The sequence below is a fragment of the Gobio gobio genome, assembly GCF_949357685.1.
Source record: "Gobio gobio genome assembly, chromosome: 24".
Lineage (NCBI taxonomy): Eukaryota > Metazoa > Chordata > Actinopteri > Cypriniformes > Gobionidae > Gobio > Gobio gobio.
Window position 1 is genome coordinate 13,308,386 of NC_137120.1, and position 24,244 is coordinate 13,332,629.

The 24,244-nt window shown below is 36.7% G+C and overlaps 1 protein-coding gene across 2 annotated transcripts; it reads right to left on the reverse strand.

Annotated features, from left to right (window-relative positions):
- Nucleotides 1-254: 254 nt before the first annotated feature.
- On the reverse strand, nt 255-24,244 carry LOC307120355 (uncharacterized protein). 2 transcript variants are annotated; one of them, XM_079807364.1, is made up of 9 exons: nt 24,112-24,195; nt 22,944-23,276; nt 21,895-22,230; nt 8,280-8,342; nt 4,752-4,883; nt 4,277-4,510; nt 2,188-3,860; nt 2,036-2,101; nt 255-1,781 (listed from the first exon to the last, which is right to left on the reverse strand). In XM_079807364.1, the coding sequence occupies exons 1-7, from the start codon at nt 24,152-24,154 to the stop codon at nt 3,757-3,759; spliced, it is 1,245 nt and encodes a 414-aa protein (XP_079663490.1). In that variant the 5' UTR covers nt 24,155-24,195; the 3' UTR covers nt 255-1,781; nt 2,036-2,101; nt 2,188-3,756. The 2 variants fall into 2 exon arrangements, with proteins under 2 accessions (XP_079663490.1, XP_079663491.1); XM_079807365.1 differs by lacking the exon at nt 8,280-8,342 and having other exon boundaries at nt 24,112-24,244.

The window sequence follows — 24,244 nt, forward strand, 5'->3', positions numbered from 1 at the left end:
CAAAACATTTTCTATAAAAGGATAATGAGGTTTCAGTCATGACAGATGTGTGAAAAGTTAATTGAATGAAAACAATAGACTGAATTAAGCAGTTGAAAGATTAGGTACTAGACTGCAAGTATTTTATTTTTTATCACAATAACATCTCTTAACATTCACAAAACAAAACAAAAATCACATGACTAGTATTACAATATGCTTCATTAAATGCATAATTTTAGAGACTTCTTCCTCAAATTTGAAATGAAGCAGGACCACACTTATGGCTTCACTTAAGTTGTGGTCATAAGTTATTATACTACATTCACATAGTTATACATTTAAAAATATAATATTTGGGTTTTCTAGATATGTTTATGTGCATATTCAGAAAGACTTGCGAGCAGCAGCCCTTTTATTTGCTTCCTACACTATATGAATACAATTAGAATGTGGTTATATAAGCCGCGTTTCCACCGAAATTACCCGGAACTATTTGTACCAGGAACTTTTTTCCCAGGAACTTTTTCTCCCCCAGACCTGCTACAATCTGCGTTTCCACCGCGGTCTAAAGTACCGGGGAGATTAGGCAAATTAGTCCGGTGACGTGGGAATGCGCGCGACTGCTCCTCCCAGTCACCAACGGACATGAATCACTTTTGCGCGATACTGTCTGCAACAATAACAAGTGGAGGAGATGCAAGCAGCACTGCTTTTGCACACACATTACCAACACAGCTTATTTAAACGTGCACTTTCACCTGGTTTGACCATTTTAATGCAAAATGGGATGATGGGCAATCCAAAATCTGAATGTGTTGTAATAGCTCAATTCCAAAACAAAAGATTTCTATAAAAGGATAATGAGGTTTCAGTCATTCATGACAGATGTGTGAAAAGTTAATTGAATGAAAACAATAGACTGAATTAAGCGGTTGAAAGATTAGGTACTAGACTGCAAGTATTTTATTTTTTATCACAATAACATCTCTTAACATTCACAAAAAAACAAATTCACATGACTAGTATTACAATATGCTTCATTAAATGCATAATTTTAGAGACTTCTTCCTCAAATTTGAAATGAAGCAGGACCACACTTATGGCTTCACTTAAGTTGTGGTTATAAGTTATTATACTACATTCACATAGTTATACATTTAAAAATATAATATTTGGGTTTTCTAGATATGTTTATGTGCATATTCAGAAAGACTTGCGAGCAGCAGCCCTTTTATTTGCTTCCTACACTATATGAATACAATTAGAATGTGGTTATATAGTTAGAATGTGGAAATTAAAGACACAGTGACATTTTACACATTTGACTTTATTTTAGACAGATTAGTTCTTACAAAATTAAAATAAGTGTGCAAAGACAAATAAATTACTAGAACAATAAAATGAAAATATAAAATGTGAAAACAATATAAAAAGAAGTGTATTTTTCAGTAACCTGTCCAAGAGCTGTGCCAACACGTACAATATATAAAGTACAAATGTGGTAGTGCAAATGCTTCATTCAAGCGGCTGGTCATTGCGGCTACTTCTTGATCGACTGGACAAACTGTCCAAGAACAGACAGAAACCCGGTCTGAAAGTCCCTCTGCTGCCGTCTGCTTTCTTCCGCTTCTGACTGGTGGAATGCCAGCTCTTGCCTCCTCATCTCTCCTCGGCCTGGCTCTCCAGTAACAGCTGAATATATTGGTCTCGCTGTTCTTGTCCATGCTGCAGGACGGCCCGGTTAGCATCCTCCATGTCCCTCAGTGCATCAAGAAAGTCACAGTCCCTTTTCCTTTTCTCTAAGTAGAAAAATTGCACAGAAACACATGGAAATTAATACACAAGGCAACCATGAAACAATAGAAACCATCAATTAATTATTTAAAGTGTTTTCACTACAAATAATGAACAATTGTTTGCCCAGCTTGAACAATGCCCAGTGTGCAATTTTTATCATGGGCAATTTAAGTTTACAATTAAAAACAACAAAACCATTAAGGATTACACATCAGTTTTTAAATATATACACATTTTTGTCAGCTTTATAACGTACTGGTGACCGCGGGGGAAAACACGCTGGTCTCCGTTGCCTGCGATTCATCAGGGCCACTCGTTACGTCTGGAAAAGCACGTTGAAAAAAGTTACTGCAAGGTGTTTAAACACTGCAACGAGTTTAATAGATGATACCAAGATGATATATTTACCTTCAACCCACTCGGATTCCGGGATGGTTTCCAACAACGCACTAGCCGAGTCTTTCGTTACCGCTGCCCCAGAAAAGGACGGTCTGTGTCCCAGCAACGCGTCCAGGCGGTCATACCACTTGTTGATACGCCGGTCGGAACCGCTCCGGTTGTTATGATCCTTTAATTTCCTGTAATCTTGTCTTAATTTCTTCAACTTCTCTCTGCACTGTTTTCCAGTGTGACTGGAACCGAGTCGATATCTTCAGGTATACCTTTTCATTGCGGGTCGCCGTTTCCAGTTCCCGCTGGATGTCCTCCTCTGCATATATGCTCAATAAAGCCTGAACCTCGTCGTCGGTCCATCGGTCGAATTTTTTGTTGAACTCCATTGTTGCAAAAAAAATATTTACTGAACGCAAAACCCACGGAACCCACCTCGCAAAAGACTTGTAAATATGGCGGTGGAAAAAAAAAATAGCTGCGAGAGCTCAACCAATCAGCATGTTCAGCGCCCAAGTCCCACTCCCGAAAGTTCGCGAACTTTTGAAAACTCCCACCTCACAAGCAGGGCCGTTTGGAGGGGGAAATATTTACCCGGAACTTCATTTAGACCCTGGTTCCTGCGGTCGAAACACACCGAGTTCCCCCCCAAAGTTCCTGGTTCCGGGGTAAAGTTCCTGCGGTGGAAACGCGGCTTTAATTTTGACTTTACAGGGACTTTAACGAGCGCTGTGATACACAGATATTTTTCAAAACTACTGCATTGATCAACACAAAATAGGTGTAATTTGAAAAAGTCTAGACTTTACAATGAATGTAGCCATTATGAGTATCTCCAAAGTAGTGATGAATTATTTGCTGATAAAATGAAAAAAAATAAAAATAAATTATTTACAGCACATTCTTTTAGATCTAAAAATATTCCTCGTTGAAGAATGACACAAAAAAACAACACAATATAAAGCACATGAGCGGAGTATAAAAATAACAGTTGCTTAGACTTTGCGTTCCCTTTCAGTCGGTCACTACGACGTACGTCGGTAATCCCAACGAATTGGAATCGCTTTAGAGAGCCCCTATCAGCTTCGAGATTTAGAGAACAGGCCAATGGGCCATTGGCGTGCGAGATTTGCATCAATAAAATGCTGCATAGATAGATACACTACGCATCGATATCTCTTCCCTTTGTGTTTTGAACTTTTCAATGCGGACGGAGTGCTGGCTGCGCGCTGTGACTCCATGTTGCTTCGAGCGCATCATCCTGTGCACGGGATTCGCATACGTGCTTTGTGCCGCTCTGTATTGGAGCCTTTAGTATTATAATACTTTTTCTTTATAATAAAGTTGTCTGTATTTAGCAGAGTGTGTTTAACACACTAAAGAGTGATTATCAGTTCAACACACTGATGTATAGAAATTCTACATTGAATTTTTAAACAAAACTGCACTGGTATCGGAACGGTTTCGGCTGATACTCAGAACTTTTGTTATCGGATCGGTTCTGAAAAAATGGTATCGCTGCATCCATAATTAAAATGTTGATGATGTCACAGTCATTGTCACTGGTGGGCATTCTGGTGGGTCTTCTCATGAACCTGTTGCCTCCTGCTCCCTTACTCTATCCACATCCTCTTTACTCAACAGCGGAATATCTACAGTCACTGATTCATTCACACCGTTTTCTGATGAACCTAAAAGAACAGAAATAAAAAAGAGAAATCCAATGTACAAAATCTGTATTTGACTGATTTAATAAGTTCAATCTTGTTTGAGCATTTGTTCTTTTCACACGTGAATGAACATGACATTTATTATATTTCTGAACTCATCACACACACCTTCCAGAACATGCAATCTCAAATGTAAAGTTTACCCTGATCTTAGACGCATTAAAATATTCACCAGTATGCTATTCCTCTCACCCTCTCATTCATTCACATTAATTTCACGCGCACACACGCACGTTTATTTCACAATGGGAGATTATAAAACTGTAATCCTTAATTTCAGACTGAAATAATCTACAAAAAGTCTGTAGTTAAGAAGTTTGATCTGAATTGCCTGTAGAAAAATACAAGCAGAATTGATGAAGACTAGAGCGACTCACCTGTGATAACACTTAATTTCTTATTTGAAACCACACTGTTGGATACGATCTGTAGTTTATAATCTCCAGAGTCTGTGGTTCTTCCTCTGACTCTTGCATCAACACTATTATATGTCACATTGGCCCCTGCTCTTTCAGCTATACAAGTCTCTTCAGGGCGAAATATCCAATCGATCGAATCATTGTTCTGTATTTCAGCATCAGTCTTCAGAGTGACGGATTCTCCCTCCTTCACTTTACATAGAAATGAGATTACAGTATAAGTTTGCAGATGAACATGTCAGTAATGTTGAGAAGATACCGTGTGATTATTCACATCTAATAATCACTTCGTGTGTGTGACCTTTTCTAAATTATCAGTAACAATTTTAGGCCATTGAGCAAACTTCTTCTATATATGTATATATTAGAGTTACATTCTATAGTAGAACAATAAAGTTCATTTTTATCTTGCTGTATCAGCTGTAATACTTACCCATTTGCCTTTGTTTAGATATTTTGCGGCAATGGTAAATAACAACAGCCTCTGCAGCTGCAGCTGCAAACACCAGCAGCAGAAAAACAAATATCCCTGCTACAGCACCTGAAGACAGACCTGAACATGGACCTGTAATGATAAAGACAGTCATTAGTGTGAGTGTGTCTGATCTATAACACACACTATAAACATCAACACTATATAACCTGAGTAAAGATCTGATACTGTAACGATAAAAACAGACATTAGTGTGAGTGTGTCTGATCTATAACACACACTATAAACATCAGCACTATATAACCTGAGTGAAGATCTGATACTGTAATGATAAAGACAGACATTAGTGTGTGTGTGTGTGTGTGTGTGTGTGTGATCTATAACACACTATAAACATCAGCTCTATATAACCTGAGTGAAGATCTGATACTGTAATGATAAAGATAGACATTAGTGTGTGTGTGTGTGTGTGTCTGATCTATAACACACACTATAAACATCAGCACTATATAACCTTAGTGAAGATCTGATAAGCAAGTCTTTGTTAATGGTTGTGATCGGGGGCGTAGCATCAAATTTTGGGCCCCACAAAACACCACACCTCACCAAATACCCGAGACTGCTTTATTTTCACAATTATTCAAAACTTTGTATTTTTACAATCTTAGATGCTCCTTGACTTTTATTTCATTTAATTCACAAAGTTCATTAGCAAGTTCTCATGTTAGCAAAGTCACTGATTATATCTTTGAAGTCCTGCTTTAAGTCAGACAGTCTGAGCAACTGAAATGCTTCACTGCAAACTGTGCAGTTTGCCTTGTGCTCAGTTCATTAACGGTGTGTCAAGTGCAACAAAGAAGACATTGTGTTTGAAAGCGATCTCTGCAATGTATTCACTTGCATATTCAAATATAACTATATATATTTTTATTTTTTCACTTATGACTATTTTAACTTAATTTCTATGTAAAGCACTTTGAATTGCCACTGTGTATGAAATGTGCTATACAAATAAACTTGGCTTGCCTTGCCTTGCATCATCTTGAGAGATCTCATCTGTTATGTGCTTTCTATATTATAAAATATTGGTATATTATCAGTAACAAAATAATAATTAATCAAACCAGATATGAATACTAATGTTTTCCACTAGAGGGAGCCACAGGATACCCAAATCTAGAGCCCTGCATTTCTGCCTGAGCCCGACAGGCCCCGACTTTTTTTTTATGTCTTGAGTCTTTGTCTATGTTTTAGGGCTTGAGGCCAATTTTCACGTCATACCTCAAACGCGGGCTGGCTTCGGGCCTTTTTCCTTCATTTTATATTTTAGACATTCATTAATTAAAAGAAACAATGAGATGTGCTACGCTGGTGGAAACAACATGAGACCATGACACCATGACTATCAAGACGGCTCACACAGTGTTTAGAGTACAGTGCGGGGCTGGACCTATGCAACGCATCGCCGCAAATGGGTAAAGCAAGCCAACATGCAAACTGCCGCAAGTGAAACTGAAAATAGGCAAAAACACAATCATCTTCATTAAAACGAATGAGACTAAATGCTCTTACCAGTGCTTAGGTCGCTCTCTCATATTGCGGTCTTTGATGAATATAATGCAGCTCATATCGGTTGCTTTCGTTGACGTGCACTCCGTTAAATGTGCAAATAGCACGGGTCGGGAATTGAAGATCGGATTTATATTCATTTTGTAGAGAGGTGTAAGGAAAGACAACCAGCATGTTTTTTTTATTATTATTTGTTTCGTTTGCGTGCGCCATTACGAGCAGCATCAGCCTTCCCTCAGCTTGTCAAAAATGCCTTTAGGCTAAACGTTTAAACTAACATTGTGATGCCTGAAATGTTTTATATGTATGGATTTTATTATAAGCAAGATGATAAGCAGTGTTGATTTGAGAGGCTAAATTGATCAAACAAGCGGTTAACTCACTGTCGGCCGCTTGGTTATTAGCCTACTTTAAAAAACAAAAACTTTAATTTAACAAACAAAAAAATGCTTCAAACATTTTTCTAAATTAACTTAATAAAGAAACGAAATATAACTACTTTGACATTAAAAACAACACTGAACTATTTTAATGGCTGCAAAAATGTGTAATAGGGAGGATAAAAACAAAAGAAAAAAAAACACGGGCTTCAGTAGGACTCGGGCCGAAAATTTTGATAAGCTGTCAGACACGGGCCGGGCCTCAGCATCTCGGGCCAGGGCCAGGGCTGGGCTAGGGCCTAGATTTGAGGCCCGTGCAGGGCTCTAACCTAATCAGTTCTATAAATTGACTTGTAATACAAATAGCATATAAATTCATTATAAATGTCATAAGGTTTAATAAAGCCCAAAATAATAAGTTTGTAAAAACTGTGATCTCCAAAATATTTATAGACCATCATCTTTGTGATTTTTATGATATTGACAACATATTTGTTGCAGACATGACTGAATGTCGACTTGAAGAAGAGACACTACACTGATCAGCCATAACATTATGACCTAATATTAGTATCTGGAGCCAAGATGTTAGCAGTAGATCCTTTAAATCCTGTAAGTTGCGAGGTGGGGCCTCCATTGATCAGACTTGTTTGTTCAGCACTTCCCACAGATGCTCGATTGGATTGAGATCTGGGGAATTTGGAGGCCTAGTCAACACCTTAAACTTGTGCTCCTCAAACCATTTTTGCTTTGTGAAAGGGGGAATTATTTGCTTAAAGAGCCACAGCCACCAGGGAATACAGTTTCCATGAAAGGGCATACATGGTCTGCAACAATGCTTAGGTAGGTGGTACTTGTCAAAGTAAGGACCCAAGGTTTCCCAGCAGAACATTGCCCAAAGCATCACACTGCCTCCACCGGCTTGATTGGACCACACGGGCTAGCCTTCGCTCCCCGCATGTGGTTATACAAATGGAAAGGATATAACCTGTAAAATGAACATTTTGCGCTGAGGACGCACGCGCATCTATCAAAGCACATGACAGGGTATGTTAAACACTAATGCATTAGCTTGAAGCTAAGAAATTGTCATGTTTTGGGCGCTTGGATCATGTACATTTCCTGCAGCAGCTCACTCTGTTTCTTCCACTATTTTTAATGCATTTTGTCCATAGAAATGCGTTATTCAGTGCTGTAATTTGGCGCGCCTGGTGTAAGTTCTGTGCAAATACCCGACTAATCGATAAAGAGAATCGTTGTCGATGATTTTCATTATTGATTTTATCGATTCGTTTTTGCAACCCTCAGCCTCAAGTCGCATGCATATAAAAGAATGACAGACCTAACAGACACCTCCTCTGGATCCCTGTTGCTACACTTCCTCGTCTTCTCTTTCCCCTTTCAACTACACTAACAGACTTTTCTACAAAAATTAACAGTCATAACTGATGATGTCTGTACCACTCCATAGCATTTACTGCAATAAAACCAGCTATTTATATTGCGATTATAATTTTCACAAAAACTATAAAATCAACCACATTTATTTTAAACAACTGTTAGACAATGTGCTTCTCACCTATTCTTTCTTCTTCATTCACATGAGAACTGATGTTTGAGGTTTCTCCCTCTGTGGCTGCCTCTGAAATAGCATATTCATACAGTTACATATAGCTGACAGGAATTTAAAGGGTTTGTTTCCCAAAGATGAAACTTCTGTCATTAATTCCTCACCCTCATGTCGTTCCAAACCGGTAAGACCTTTGTTCATCTTCAGAACACAAATGAGGATATTTTTGATGAAATCCGAGAGTAACTAATAAATTGTTAAATAAAGTTGTTATTATTGTTTGTTTTTGCACACAAAAAGTATTCTCGTCGCTTCATAACACTAAGGTTGAACGACTGGAGTCACATGGACTATTTTAACAATGTCTTTACTTCCTTTCTGGGCCTTGAAAGTGTTCATTAAATTGCTGACTATGGAGGGGTCAGAGTTCTCAGATTTCATGAAAAATATCTTCATTTGTGTTCTGAAGATGAACGAAAGTCTTACGGGTTTGGAACGACATGAGAGTGAGTAATTAATGACAGAATTAATTTTACATTTTTGGGTGAACCATCTCTTTAAAGTGTCACCTGTCACACATTTCACTACCACAGTTAGTGTTGTCAAGGTGCAAATACCAGTAAAATTTCACGGCTCTCGGAACAAATTGCAATAACCGAGATCACAATAATGTTTAAAACACACTTATTCTATTTTATTTATTTGGAAATAATTTAATTAGTGAATTACTAACACTAATAATAAATATATGTAAATAATTAGTGACGTGACATTTGAACCGAGGCATCAGAGCTTGTGTCGAGTAGTGTTAGACCAATATATCTGCCGGCCGATATATCGGGCCGATATTTCTGCTTTTTACATGTATCGGCCGATACAAGGCTGCTGCGTTCGCCGATATTTTTTTCCCGGCATTATTTACAGACAGGTTTCCACAGGCAGCTCTGTGCTGCTGCAGACGCTGCAGTTCATGCACTGCCCCTCCCCCCACCAGCAGCTGGAATCTTCTCTATAAGTTTTAAACTTTCAAAGCATCTTTTAACTGTTTGACTTAGTTGAAATATTGCCATACACTTTGAAAGTGGAAACATTTTGCTCTATATGTGCTTGCAACTATAGCTAAGCAAGTTTGTGCGTCCAAATGGAAAATGGAAATGAATGCCTCGTCTATAAAACTGCTTTCCACTGTATTTAGGGAGCTGCAAATAGCTAAGTTGTAGGCTATTCGTATGCATACGGTAGCTGTTACGAACATTGGTCATAGGATTAAGTAAAGCTAGCGTTGTTCCATGGTATTTGTGGGAGGTTTATTCAGCGACCACCTGGCTGCGGTTTAAGTTAGACGCGTGTGCTGTGTGTGTGTCTCTCCAGTGTTTCCCACACATAGACTAAGTCGCGGTGGTGCGTCACAGAATCAACACCGGCCATCACATACTGCGTTTTTTGGCGGCTGCCAAAGCAAATTTGTATCCCGCTAAAGCCTTATTTGATCGGTAAGTGATCTGTTGCGCTCCCTCCTCCGGCCGCGCGCGTGCACTCACCGTCTTCAAACCGTCTTGCTCTCCCTCCCTCGCGCATATTAATCAAAATCAATTGAGAATGGACACGATGGTAAAAGGTCGGAAGACCAAAGTTTCACGTGGAGCATTGGGAGATTTTTTCCTGAATTACCGCTGGTGTTGCTCTACAAGAGATTAAGTTAAGTGCACCTAAGCCTTAAATGACTAGGTTGTATTGTTTTATTTATGCTTAAATATTTATTTTCAGAATTTATTTTCACCACTGAACTCTTTTTTTTCTTGTTCTACCTCACCTGTTTTTACTATTTGTTAAATATATTTGTTTTTTAGTTCAATAAATGTTCCTTTTTTAAATTTTAAGCTGTTATCATCATGATCATTATGTCATTTTTATGATGTAAATTGAGGGAGCAAAAGCAGTATCGGCTCCAAATATCGGCTCAAGGAAATCGGCAGCCCGTATCGGACATCGGCTAAGGCTGATGAAAACAAATCGGTATCGGCACTAAAAAATCCATATCGGTCGATCCCTAGTGTCGAGCACAAATGGGCATGTCAGATGAATCCTCCTTTGCGAGTGGGAATGTTCTAACCCCCAGATCTTACTTTACGAGTAAGTTCATTCACTTATTTAATTACATTTTAAATACTAAGTCATACATTATGAAGAATACAAATTATTAGGAAAATAAAATATTTGCCATGTGCAATTCACGTAGTATGTGTGCTTTAATTTTTGCACCTGACATGAAACTATCAATGACATATGGTGGCTGCTTCGTCCGACGAAGCTTCTTTTACGGGGTTTTTTGGCTGCTTTATTTTTTACTAAACTCCAGATTTAGACAATCCTGTTTTCGACACTCTCGAAGCTTTGAATCTTTTCCCGGAACAATCAAGGGAAAGCCTCTGTGCTTCATGAGGATTCATTTGGCCATCCCTATAAATAATAGTTACATCATAATGTAGCCCTCAAATGCTCTGAAGATGATCTGGTGCAATTTAGGTGAAAACAAACCGTCTAGGATGAGTTCAAAAAAGTAGTTATGCTAAATCAAAATGGGGGACATTTTTAATGACGGAAAATGACGTTGTATGGTATCGTCATGAGCTCAGGAATCAGAGGTAAAAACAATTTAAATTCTAGCCCTTACAGTTTAAAAGTTATTAGCATAAATATGAGTGAAACTTTGGACAGGTGGTGGAGATAGAGGGATTGAGTTAGAGACTCCAAAATTGGTTTGGTTAATGTTGGGACTATAGGGCTGTTACCAATTAATTCAATAATTTACACTGAAAAATTAAAACTCAAGGGCATGGCCACTTTGAGTGACAGGAGGATTGTCGTTTATCTGCTGTCTGTTAGTCATCACGTCACCTCAGCTCAAGCCACGGCAGTGAGTCATGTTTGCAGTCCAAATAGCTCAATATGAGAGATAACGTGAAACGCATGTAAAATAAAAACTCATCATGTTTTAAAGAAGAGTAGCTTGATTAAGTGGTGGAAATAATGTATGATGGGCACAGCATAACAAAACAGACATTTACAGTTATACTCCTACCCAACCTGATCTCACAGAATTCCGTGAAATGAACACGGGTCCCTTAACTCCAAATCCGTGACAGTTTCACGGAATCGCCGAAAATTCCGTGATGGGTCCACGGAAGTGATTCATATGCAAGTCAATGACAGTAAAAACAAACATGATTTTATGAATATTTATAGGCTACTTTTATATTTTGGAGCAACTAACTCCACTCCTACCCTAAACCTACCCACTCTCAACAATATAAAACACATAACAGGCAAATACAAGCACAGTCACAGGTATTTATTGCAAAAACTGACCAAAAATAGTACAAAAGTATTAACTCATGTTGCATTCCAAGTCTTCTGAAGTCACACGACGTCTTCATGTAAAGAACAGAGTTGATCTTAATGTTTTAATCGCTAAAATGATGATCCCGCCGCTCCGTGAACACACTCATTCATATCTGATTCAAATAAAACACACGACTCTTTAGCATGACGCGATCGGTCACGAGACACACGAGAGCCAATGGCATTTTACAATCAAAGCTGACGTAATGACGCAATTGGTCACGAGACATACGACAGCCAATGCTGTCAAAGCTGACGTAACGTTTCTCCCGGCGGCAAATTTGAAATTTATTTTCGATCTTTGGCGGATGGACTCGACGCTGCTGATCGCTTTTGGGGATTTTCTTCACACAAATGAATTGTTTGGCCTCGGAACACTTCGAATATTTGTACTTTTGGAATAAACTGTGCCTGCAGTTGTATCTGCCTGTTATATCCTGTTTTTTATAATACACAAATGGTTAGGTTTAGAGAAGGGATTGGGTTACGAGTTCAAAAGGAGTCTAAATACTGTAAAAAATAAATAAAATTATGCTGGCTGATTAAATCGAGAATCACACTCCATGTCATAATGGCAAAAATCATAGTTTCATGATGATAACCATGCCCAACGCGTCTGTATACTGTCATTAACTTATATAGGCATCACTTCCGTGGACCCATCATGGAATTTTCGGCGATTCTGTGAAACTGGATTTTGAGTTAAGGGACCCGTGTTCATTTCACGGAATTCTTTGAGATCAGGTTGCTCCTACCACAAGTGTAACGTGCAAACTCAAGACACCTCAGTAACACGTCAGTTTAAATAGATGTGTGTGTGGTTTGGGTTTCAGGGATGTTTAGATAACTATAAAGGAGCTCACATGTTCCCTTGATCATAAACAACACGCACACTCTTTTTGCTACTGTAGAGAGACTAACAGCGCTTTGGATGGCCGTAGGTCTGTTAAAAGCGCTATATAAATGCAGTCCATTTACCATAACAAAATTGCTTACCACAGCTATGCAGACGACACCCAGATCTACTTAGCACTATCCCCTAATGACTACAGCCCCATTGACTCCCTGTGCAAATGCATTGATGAAGTTATCAATTGGATGTGCCAAAACTTTCTTCAGTTAAACAAAGACAAAACTGAACTGGGAATAAAGATGAAATTCTCAAGGTGAATGCGTATCTTGAGGCTAAAGGTCTAAAAACATAAAAATCAAGTCAGGAATCTGGGTGTGATTCTGGAGTCTGATGTCAAAGTCAGTGCCGCCGCTCCAACCACGCTGCGCGTAGGGCACCAACTGCTCAGGGGGGCACCACAAGAGAACTTTATCTTATCTATGTATCATCTTTTTATTATTTTAATTTTAAATTTAACCTTGTTTTTATTTTTGGTTACGATTTTATTCGTTTTTGGTTAGTCTGGTTAAAAGAGTTGGGAGAGTTGGGAAGTGAGACGGTACACACTCAGACGTGAGTGTGGAACACTGGGTCCTTGGAAGGGCAGGTCACTAGGAAGCCGGGTTGCTACTAGTGTGTCTCACAAACCGAAAATCTGTGACTCTTCTGTTAAGACAGGGGAGCCCCAAATTTAGTATTGTTATTTTCTTTCTTATACATGGTATTTTTATTTCTTATGCATTGTTTTCTGATTATTCTATCAATATTATAATACCTGTTCTATGTAAAGCACTTTGAATTACCATTGTGCATGAAATGTGCTATATAAATGAACTTGCCTTGCCTAGATCATATTTAGCTGTTGGATCTATTTAATTACTTCATTTTTTTTAAATTGAAACAGTTAAACTGATATAATACATCAGTTTAAATACTTAAATTAGTTTTTGTATTATTTTAGGCTATTATAATTATATTTTATTGTAAGCCTAATAAAGAATTGATCTCACAAGGGGATTGTTTAGGGATCCTTGACATTCAAAAGTTTGAAAACCCCTAATAAAGAAAATCTTGGAAATTAATAAGCAATAAACAAACATTTCATTTGATGGTTTAATGCTGCCTGTTGCCAATAATTGACTGTACAAAAATAGAGGTTGACGACCGATATATCGAGCCGATATTTGTCATTTGTAATATATCGGCATTGGCTGATATCCATGTTTAGTAGAGCCGATTGAAAGTCAGGCAATTGGATTTTTGGATCAATTGGCAATTGGATCAATCTCCTGGATTTTATTTTAATACCTTGCCTATTTAAATATTTAAAATATTTAAATATATTTATGTCTTTTAAATGAACATAAACATGAAATATGCCAGTCACCACCAACGTTTTTGTCATTTTCACAAGTTTCATGGCCCACAGTATGAAAATCTGAACATGCAATATATCAAAAGAAAGACCAGACTGTTTGTTTTATTCTCTCTTCATTCATTATTTTTTATCACCACTTGAATGTGTCATGAAAAAAGCAACATTTTGAGTAAAAATGTTTTTTCAAAGACTAACGTTACATCCGGATCGATTCATAACAATGAAAACACAGATGGAGTAGATGGAGTCCATCAACACCTCAAAGCTTCACAGTCCTACAACTTGTCCTGGGTCGACATCTCATTCAATAACACAGCCGTTTTGATTTAGATGCTATTTATTACTGATAAGGCCGCGTTATTTTCATATGCATCTGGGTCAACGACATTTAAGGATTTTCAAAAGGCCAATTTTAAAATACAAAAAATAATACCTAATGAAATTAGGTATTATTTTTTGAAATTGTTCAAACATTAAGAATGTTGTGTACACATAAATTCATATTAAAATTTTTAATTAAATGATTTGTGTTTTTTCACCTAGATGAAGTGGACGTAGCCTTAAAAAAATGTAATGTGGTGCGACCATGATTTACCTTAAAATTTATTTATTTCCTTAACACGTGTAAAAAAAAAAAAAAAAAGACAAAAAAAGACAAGTTCTCAGTAATTAAAGTGTTTATAAACAAGTATTTGCATTTCTTTTGGGTTTTTGCAAAAGATGATCTCACATTTTTGTGTTTTAATATCAGAGTTGCCTTCTTAATGTAGTTAACAGACTTATTTTTCTTCTAGATTGCATAAAACTGATAAAAATGTTTTAAAAATACCATTCACTTAAGCATTCTGTATCAGTGATTCCCATTTCAGTCACAGAAAGGAGATATTTTGTTTTTTATTTCAATAGTTATTGCTATTAGTGGTCGCTCCAAATGACATGAAGATCTCGAATATTATTAAAAATGTATTTAAATAGATCAATAAACAATACATTTCATACAATAAAATAGATTTAATCTGTATTTTATTAATTTCACATAATTATTTTTATGAACATGCCTTGTCGTTAACAATTTTAACTTCTTAACCCGCACCGGTTCGTAGGCGGGGAGGTTGACGAAAGTGGGCGTGTCTGTACTTTTATTTACTTTTGTTTTATACAAAATATTCAATCAACTATCACAAACTATGCATCATTTGAAAGCTAAAACACTCAAGATTCATGTTCTGAACTTGTTTTTGCAATAAATACACCAGAGAGGAAAGGGTTAAATGAAATGCTAAAGGAAATGCTAAATGCTACAGGCCATGTAAACATTAGCATAATATTAGCGGTACTCATCTTTCATCTCCTGTCGTTCAGATCAGATCGGACGAATCCAATAAACACCCGCATACATCTCTGTGTAAGGGTCCCCTCTTCAAAATGCATCCCACTTTTTAATCCAAAACAACGAAAAAAAATAGGGAAAAAACAAAAAATCCTCTGTTGTTTGCAAGGGAGTTTTGAGTTAGCGTCAGGGCCGTGCAGAGAGTTCTTCAGGGGCAGGGGCTCAAATGTAAAAAAGGGGCAATATATATATGTGTGTGTGTGTGTGTGTGTGTGTGTGTGTGTATGTATGTATGTATATATACACACACACACACACATATACATACATTATATTATATTATATTATATTATATTATATTATATTATATTATATATATATATATATATATCCTTATGCTCATCAAGCCTGCATTTATTTAATCAAAAATACAGAAAAAAAATATTGTGAAATATTATTACATTATGTTCTTTTTAACTTTTTATTATCAAAGAATCTTGAAAAGAGTATCACAGTTTCCATCATTGACATTAAATCCTCATATTAGAATGATTTCTGAATGATCATGTGACACTGAAGAGTGGAGTAATGATGCTGAAAATACAGCTGTGATCACAGGAATAAATTATATTTTAAATGATTTTAAAATAGAAAACCATTATTTTAATAATATTTCACAATATTGCTGTTTTTATCAAAAAAATGCAGGCTTGATGAACATAAGAGACTTCTTTCATAATGCTGCATAATATTCAAAAATGGTAATATAATTAAGTCCTTTCACGTAACCATTTCGCCAGCTTACACTTCACATAATAGGCCTGTAGGTGCCGGTGGCACTTGGGTTTTGTTAACTTTGATAGTTTCATGAAATAGTAAACGGTGTATCAATATAGGCTACATAAATACAAGTGAATTTAACACTACTTACCATTAATGCGACTTTTGCTGCTGAATGGTTTTGTGCAGATTTGTTTGTTGTCAGTTAAAATCCATTTTGTCAGTGATGCAATTTATAAAATTAGACAAACCGCAGGAAATCGTTCCACAAACGTTAGTTCGTCTGTCCATGTAATTTTCAACCGTTTTATGAATAATGCTGCCTTCACGTGCTATCGGAAATTTGATGATTCCGACTTCTGAAGTCGTGTTTACGAGCGCATTGCATTCAAGATTCAAAATGTGAGGGCGTTCATGTGCAATGTTTACCTAGGAAACTCGTATTTACGATAATTCCGAGAGCACGTGAAGGCAGCATAAGAACAGCTTTGCCAGATCACGATTGGTTGGTGTATATACATGACAAACGGGCATTGGTGAATTGTGTAATATTTTAAAATATATAATATTTATATTTGTAATTAAATCAACACATTAGCTCTGATTATTAATGGAAAAAAAATATTGGTTAATTTTTTCCCGAAAGGCCACACACTCTCTGAAATGACCATATTTGGCTCGAGAGCCGTTTCCCGAACAGTGGAAAATCAGCAGTCAATCAAAACGCACACAACCCATAGCAACGCGTTATGGCAACGACTCAACAGAAATTGTCCGACTTTTGAGACGTTCGTTACTATTGTATACATTGTCATGTTATAATGATCACATTTATTTACTTTTATTGACCACGATATTATCATTGATTTTGTCTGAGAGGGGCACTTTTGATTCATTTTGAAAAAGGGCAGGGGCAGCACCCAAAGCCCCCCCCTCTGCACGTGCCTGGTTAGAGTAATCAATCATGTCCATTTTCATTGAAATATCGATTCTAATCCGTTTCTGGCAAACTCCCCCTGCAAGAATAGTCTCTTCCACGTATTATGAATCCTCCCTCGTCTCTCTCCTTCAATCAGAGTCTCTCCTGGGATGCATCATATAGATGAAGCGCCTTACAGGCTTGGTGAGCTGTCAATCATTGCGCCCATGGTTTTCGTTGGATAAAGGCACTCGGTGCCTAGCCAATGCCTTTCCAACAAAGGTTTGATTGATGGACTTAGTAACCAATCAAAAGGCATTATCCTGCACAGTTTATGTAAGTAGGCTTTGGTGAATACTACTAAGGCGTAGGCTTTCATAACACCGGCACGCGTTTCTCATGGCGCCTGCTAGTGTTTAGGGCAGAAACTGCAGTGGAGCGCGCAGACTCTGACTGACACTTCTTATCAGATAAATTAGTTTTTTACACTTTGTAATCTCTGTAAATAGTTGCTTTAGTTTTTCAGTAACTGTTTATCCATTATAATTAGCAGTTTATTGCAGTTTATTGCAGATTTATTTGAATGAAAAACTACTCTTTACAATAGCAAATATTCTGAAATAAATGGCCTTTTTGAAAGGACGCCTAGACTTTTCTTGACATAAAAGCTTACAGAAGCTACACTACTGAGAGAATCATCCTCATATTTGAATCGTGACATGATTAGACATTCAGTTTTATATTTAAGTTATTTTCAGGCTCTTAACATTAAATTATAATATTTTTTTCCCTAAGTGAAAAAAAAAAAAAAAAAAAAAAAAAAAAAAAACGTGAGCCACTTACATGTATATTTACATGTATATTACTCTGTTCCCATATTACTTTGAGTTATTATGACTCTTGGGTAGCAACATTTCAAGTGTCTAGTTTAAGTAAAATACATACGTGACCCTGGGGCACAAAACCAGTCATAAGTCGCATGGGTATATTTGCGGCAGTAGCCAACAATACATTGTATGGGTCCAAATTATAGTTTTTTTTTTCTTTTAATGCCAAAAATCATTTGGATATTAAGTTAAAATTATGTTCCATTTTGTACATTTCTGATCGTAAATATATCCAGCATGTATTATTATTAGTAATATGCATTGCTAAGGACTTCATTTGGGCAACTATAAATGAGATTTTCTCAATATTTAGATGTTTTTTTTTGCACCCTGAGATTCCATATTTTCAAATAGTTGTATCTCTGCCAAATATTGTCCTACCCTAACAAACCATACATTAATGTAAAGCGTATTGATACAGCTTTTAGATGATGAAATTTCAAATAATTTATCCTTACAACTGGTTTTGTAGACCAGGGTCACATTTGTGGCCTTGTTGTGAACAAACATTTAATTAAACTTGACAATCATCTTGCTTCTGATGGGTATTTGTAACGTCGGTGTGAAAGTGCGGCACATGGTGTTAATTCTAGGCATTTCTTTAAACCCAGTTATTTCTGAATTTTGCCCAACCTTGGTTGCTAAATTTAGAGTAGCGAGAGGTTGGCTTGGATTTCCACCAGCCAATGAAAAACACACTTGCTTTATTTCTAGTTTTCATTTAACATTTTTTTAACACACCTTCCTCTTCTCCTGGCAAGATACTCTGCTCTTGCTGCAGGGTCAGAGTTAACACACTGCCTATTGCAAGCGTTTTTTTTCTTTGCTTGGTAGTAGCATATAAATGCATAATTACTCAAATAAAATTTATGCTCCAAATTATTTTTTCCTCATAGTGTACACAGATTAAAAATAAACCGTCTGAAATGTTTGTAAATTACCCAAATTGGATAAAAATCTATTCCAAAAAATACTAAAATAAAAGTACTTTATGTATATAACCCATCAATTTAATATAAAAGCACAAAACTGCCAATCTAGGACATCTATCTATCATGGAAAAAACTCTGCAGTGGTCGCACCACATGATATTTTTAAATGTACCCAAAATTTACAGGCAGAGAATTGGCCACCTAAACAAAACAAGCTAGATTCCCACCAAAGGTCACTATAGAATTTATAATAAAAATATATTTTTGTAGAAATAACTTAATATTCATTGTTTTTTTTAGGTCGCACCACATGATATCCAAATGTGGTAACTGCATCCCAGCCGTTAAAAAGGTTATTTTTCCAAATTTGAGAGGGTTACAAGCCCACTTGCTGCTTCAATGGGTCCTTGGAAAATTGGTATGATGTAACTTCCTGTCTCTGAATGGATTTCAACATAAAGTGCAAAAATTGGTAGTTTCTTGATGGTCGCACCACATGATATTTCATAAAATGGATATCACAGGACAATGTTTGTTTGTATATTATGAAATAAAAAAAACAAATGCTTTGCAATTTTGTGAAGGATTACAAAACACTTTGGAAATCATGCCAAATAGTTTAGAAAATATATTTGAATACATTTAGAGTAATTTCAAAGATGTTTCCAAAACAGAAGTTATGGTCAGACGGTCGCACCACATATTTTGACACTTTAAATAACAGAAAAATTACAAATATAACTAATGTTTTTTGAAAACTCAAAGTGAGTACATACATGGGAGTGGTACTACATATATATGGTATCTTTTTATGCAGTGCTTTTAAACTTTTTATGCTTTTAAACCAGTTTAAAAATAAATAAATAAATGCAAGCGGACAGAAAATGTAGGCATCACGTCATTGACCTAGCTGCTTATATGAGATCGCTCGTTCTGCTTCTTCTTCATCTGCGTTTTGATCAGGAGAGATTCTGTACTCGTTCAGGAGATGCGTCACAGCGCCCCTTACCGTATAACAGTGAGAACACAGAAATCTGGAAAATATCGTCAATGGCAGGGAAGAATTTTGTCTATGGTAAAAATCACTCACTGTTCTAGACTGAATAACTTTAATAAGAGTTAATCTATATTTATACAGTGCAGACTATGACTATGCAGTGATATTTTATATAAATCTAGTTTAGACCCACATGAAAAACCAGAAAAGAACAGTTTTTTCAATTGTATGTTTGTTCTGTTGTATATTTGTGCTGTTACTCATAATTCTATTATTTGTTTATATCATTACAGACTCTCTTTTAACAATATTTAAAATGTATAGTTAGCCTTTTTCGAGTCAACCTTTTTTATTAAGGTTACATGGATCAAAAACAATAACTAGGCCTATTTTATTTTAGTTATTACTTTTTTGTGGTGGAGCCAGTAAAGGTTTTGGCAGGGCAAGTAAAAAAATGTAACCACCTTAGCGTGAGCCCTGATTAATGTGGCATTTCAGCATGCAAATAAAGGGGAAAACTTCAAGATATCAGCCCTAAAAATCAGCAGCACATATCGGCCATCGGCTGACCCTGACCTCTAAACATCGGCATGGGCTATAGAAAAATCCATATCGGTCGACCTCTATACAAAAACACATTAAAAACCATCTCAGTGTAACGGCTTAATTTTTTCCATATTATATTATTATTAAGAATTTAAAAGGTGCACAATGTAACTTTTCCGTCCACTAGAGGTTGCCTATTCAAAACAAAGGCGTAGTTTGATGAAATCATGTTCATGGATGCGGTTATTAACGTTACTGTAGTATGAAGCAGAGCAGGACCAAGCGTTGTGGGAGCTTCAGCTGGACTTTTATTATGCCACAGTCGCTGGCGCCATTTCTGCTTTTCCAGTCATGAGTATGAGGTAACGGAGCTCTGTTTATCATATTAGATGCATTTGAGTGTGTTGAAAATTATGTTATGGCGTTACTCTGTGCGTTCACTCGGCGGCTGCTATGACATTTGTTTACACTGCAGTGAGAGTAAAGTACTTCTGCAAAGTAAACCGGAAACCGAGGGTAACACTGATATGATGCAATTGACAGGCGACTCCCTCACACATCCCAAAATAGCAATTTTCTCACGATTTACAAATAGTTGGAAACATTTGGGATATTGCAAGTACTTAATTGGACAAAATACATAACACTGGCCTAGTGGTTTTTGGATATTTTACTGAAAAAAGGTTTCATTTTTCCAACCTTTAACTGTCCTGGGGGAGATTTTTAAATAGTATTTTGTTGGTAAAGAAGACTTGTACAGTTAACAGCACTGTAAAAAAAAATCTGTCAACCTAAAATGTGCTTAATTTAGTTACTTCTGAATTAACCGCTTTTAAAAAGATGTAATATATCACTGAGTTGCATCAAGGGTTAAATAAAATAGAAATGGCACATTAAAGTTAAAATTTATAACTGCACGATGAAACTACTTTTTTGTGTGTGTTTACGTATTCTGTACAGGTCTGGTATAAAGAATGTTTTTGCTCGGGTGACCAAAATGTCCACCCAATAGAGAAATTTTTGCTCAGCAAGAAAATAAATTAGAGGGAATATAGCCTGGTACTTCATTTAGACCCTGGTCCCTGCATTCGAAACACACCGAGTACCACCCCAAAGTCCCTAGTTCCATGGGGAAAGTGTCTGCAGTGGAAACGCGGCTAATGTTTATGATGATACTCGACAAGATGGCCAATTTGACATCATTTAGTGTAAATATGTCCGTTCAAGCACAGGAAGAGTATTCACTAGTATTCTAGTATTCGCACCTCAACAATTATTTGCACTCACATAAATGCTCCCAAATGTTTTGAAATCGCACAGGCTGAATTTCAGGAGCATATGTGACCCAAATGGTCGCAATTTTGAGCCTTGATTAACATTAACAGTTAGCATTTTTATCATAAGCATGACAACAGTCAGTATTTATCGGATCTATTCACAGGTGTCATGTAATGTATGACAGATAACAGGCTGTTTTAGTTAATTAAAGGTCTGGGGCAAAAGTTTTGCACTCTAAACACTACACCAACAATCATAATTTCAAAAGTCTTGAGTTACTCACCACTGACAGAAACATTGAATCTCTTGTATATCGTCTGTTTGCTGCTGCTGCTGATCTTCACTGTATAAAGTTCAGAGTCTGTGGTTCTGGTGTTGTTGATGATCAGAGATCCAGTCTGATGATCCAGCATTAGTCTGCCTCTGAATCTCTCATCAGTCTCATAATATAATTTTGAGCTCTTTGTCTCTATATCACTTTTAGCTAGGAGTTTTCCTTCAACTCCAAGCCTCCACACTATCAGCTCATCTCTGTGTGTTTCAGTCACATCAGTCTGAAGAATGACAGAATCTCCCTCCATAACGTTCTTCATTTCAAAATCAATGACAGGTGGAGAGTCTGAAAGAAACAGATTCACAGACAGAACACTGTTACTGACAGAACTGAAATTCCGATCAGGTATTTGTCTAGGTTCACTGCATAATAAACATTTACATTTCTTACATTTATAAAAATATTTTTTAATAATTTAAGTGACTTCTTATGAATTTCTTTCTAAATCTGTAGTAGGTTAGCAGCATCACAGTCACCATTATGTTTTACTGAATATCAGTCATGTGATCGACTGTAGCCCAATCACTGTCATGATGATATTCAGAACAGGACTGTGATATTGTGAGACTGCTGAACAAAAGTGCAACTTAATAAAGAGAGAAAATCTCATTTTAGTGGATCTAGAATCTAAGGATGAGCTACATTTACATTAAATTGCCTTTATAGAAATAAATTAAATATTTAAACATAAAAGTAAAGGTTTTTGTGGCTCATTTCTCATTATTTTAAATGTATTATAGTTCCACAAACGTTTATTATGTTAATAACGGGTTTACAAAGTTATTAACATAATCTAGCAATGTTTTTTTATATTTTCATTTAAATGTACATTCATAAAATTATACTATACGACTCTAATACAACGACTGAGGCAAAGACAGCAAATTTGACAACTTTCTTTCTTCTGACCAACATAGTCATTGAAACTAAAGTCAAGATTTTGGAGCAAATGGAAAAGCAATTATTCAAAATTATTCTAATAATAAATGTGTCCTCACCAGAGACAGTAATATTGAATGTCATCTTTAAGTTCTCATTGTTGTGGTTGATCTCTAGTTTATAAAGTCCAGAGTGTTTGATTCTCATGTTCTTGATGGTCAGAGATCCAGTCTGATGATCCAGCTGCAGTCTGCCTCCGAATATCTCAGCGAGATTGGGATACAAGATTTCCTTTCCACTGACAGTTTCAGCAATGCGTGAACCTGACGCTCCAAACCTCCACAGTATCAGATCAATTCCCTGTATTTGAGTCAGATCAGGGTTTAGAGTGACAGAATCTCCCTCCATCACTGACACTGTCTTCACTTTATCTGCATCAACACCAATCACTCCTGCAGAACAAACAGAAACAGTTTCTCAGAGATTAAACTCATATAACACTGCTGCTGATGTTAATGAACCTACAGTCAGTAACTGAGATCAGTAAACACAGTTTAACTTATTCAGTTTTAAATACAGAACAGTCTTAACCAAATAATGAGAGAAAATCTGATGTTGGTGGATCTAGAATCTAAGGATGAGCTACATACAGGGATGGAATTACTATGACGTTTCAAGAAACAATGAAAAATCTTGCGTGGAGGAGCATTGTCCTGAACCTGATTCGGCACTTAAGAACGAGCCACCGCGAGACGTATGGCGAATATGAAAAACTGGCAACTGCAAAAAAGGCAACGGTAACTAGTAATACGACTTTCACTCAGCCATCCATTACAGACATTCTGAAAAAACACGAACTTTACACACCAGACAGCAAGAAAGCTAAGGCTATAACCAAGAAGATAATGGAATTTGGTATGCATTGACAACCAGCCGTTGTCAGTCACAGAAGACATTGGTTTTAAACGCCTTATAGCACATCTTGAACCACGATATCAACTGCCATGTCGCAAATATTTTACCGATGTGGCTCTTCCACAGTCGTCTACAGCCACATAAACAGTCTTCTTCACAAAGAGAGAGCTCTCAGTTTGACAAGACCACGCTGAAGAAGACTGAGAACAAGAGAAGAACACACTTCCAACCAAAGAGACCATTGAACAGGAGAAACAATGTGAGGCATGAAGTTATCAACTTCAGATCTTCACCAAAACCGAGATGTAGTAACGTTAGGGGATTCTGTGAGGTGTGTTAGAAAACGAAAGTGAACAGAAATCAAACACTTACCGCAAATTAAAAACAAAAACGGAAAGAAAAAAATGCTCTTCATATTGCTGTTGTGGTGTAATGGGTTTTATTATGAAAGTGGGGTTTTATTATGAAGCGTCTAACAGGAAGTACCGGAACTACCCAATGACCT

Coding starts and splice junctions, on each gene's coding strand:
- LOC307120355 (XM_079807364.1), bottom strand. CDS start 24,154: ATGAAGAGCATTTTTTTCTTTCCGTTTTTGTTTTTAATTTGCG. Junction 8,343..21,894: donor ATTCAATGTTTCTGTCAGTG/GTGAGTAACTCA, acceptor ATGCTATTTCAG/AGGCAGCCACAGAGGGAGAA. Junction 4,511..4,751: donor ATCTAAACAAAGGCAAATGG/GTAAGTATTACA, acceptor TTCTATGTAAAG/TGAAGGAGGGAGAATCCGTC.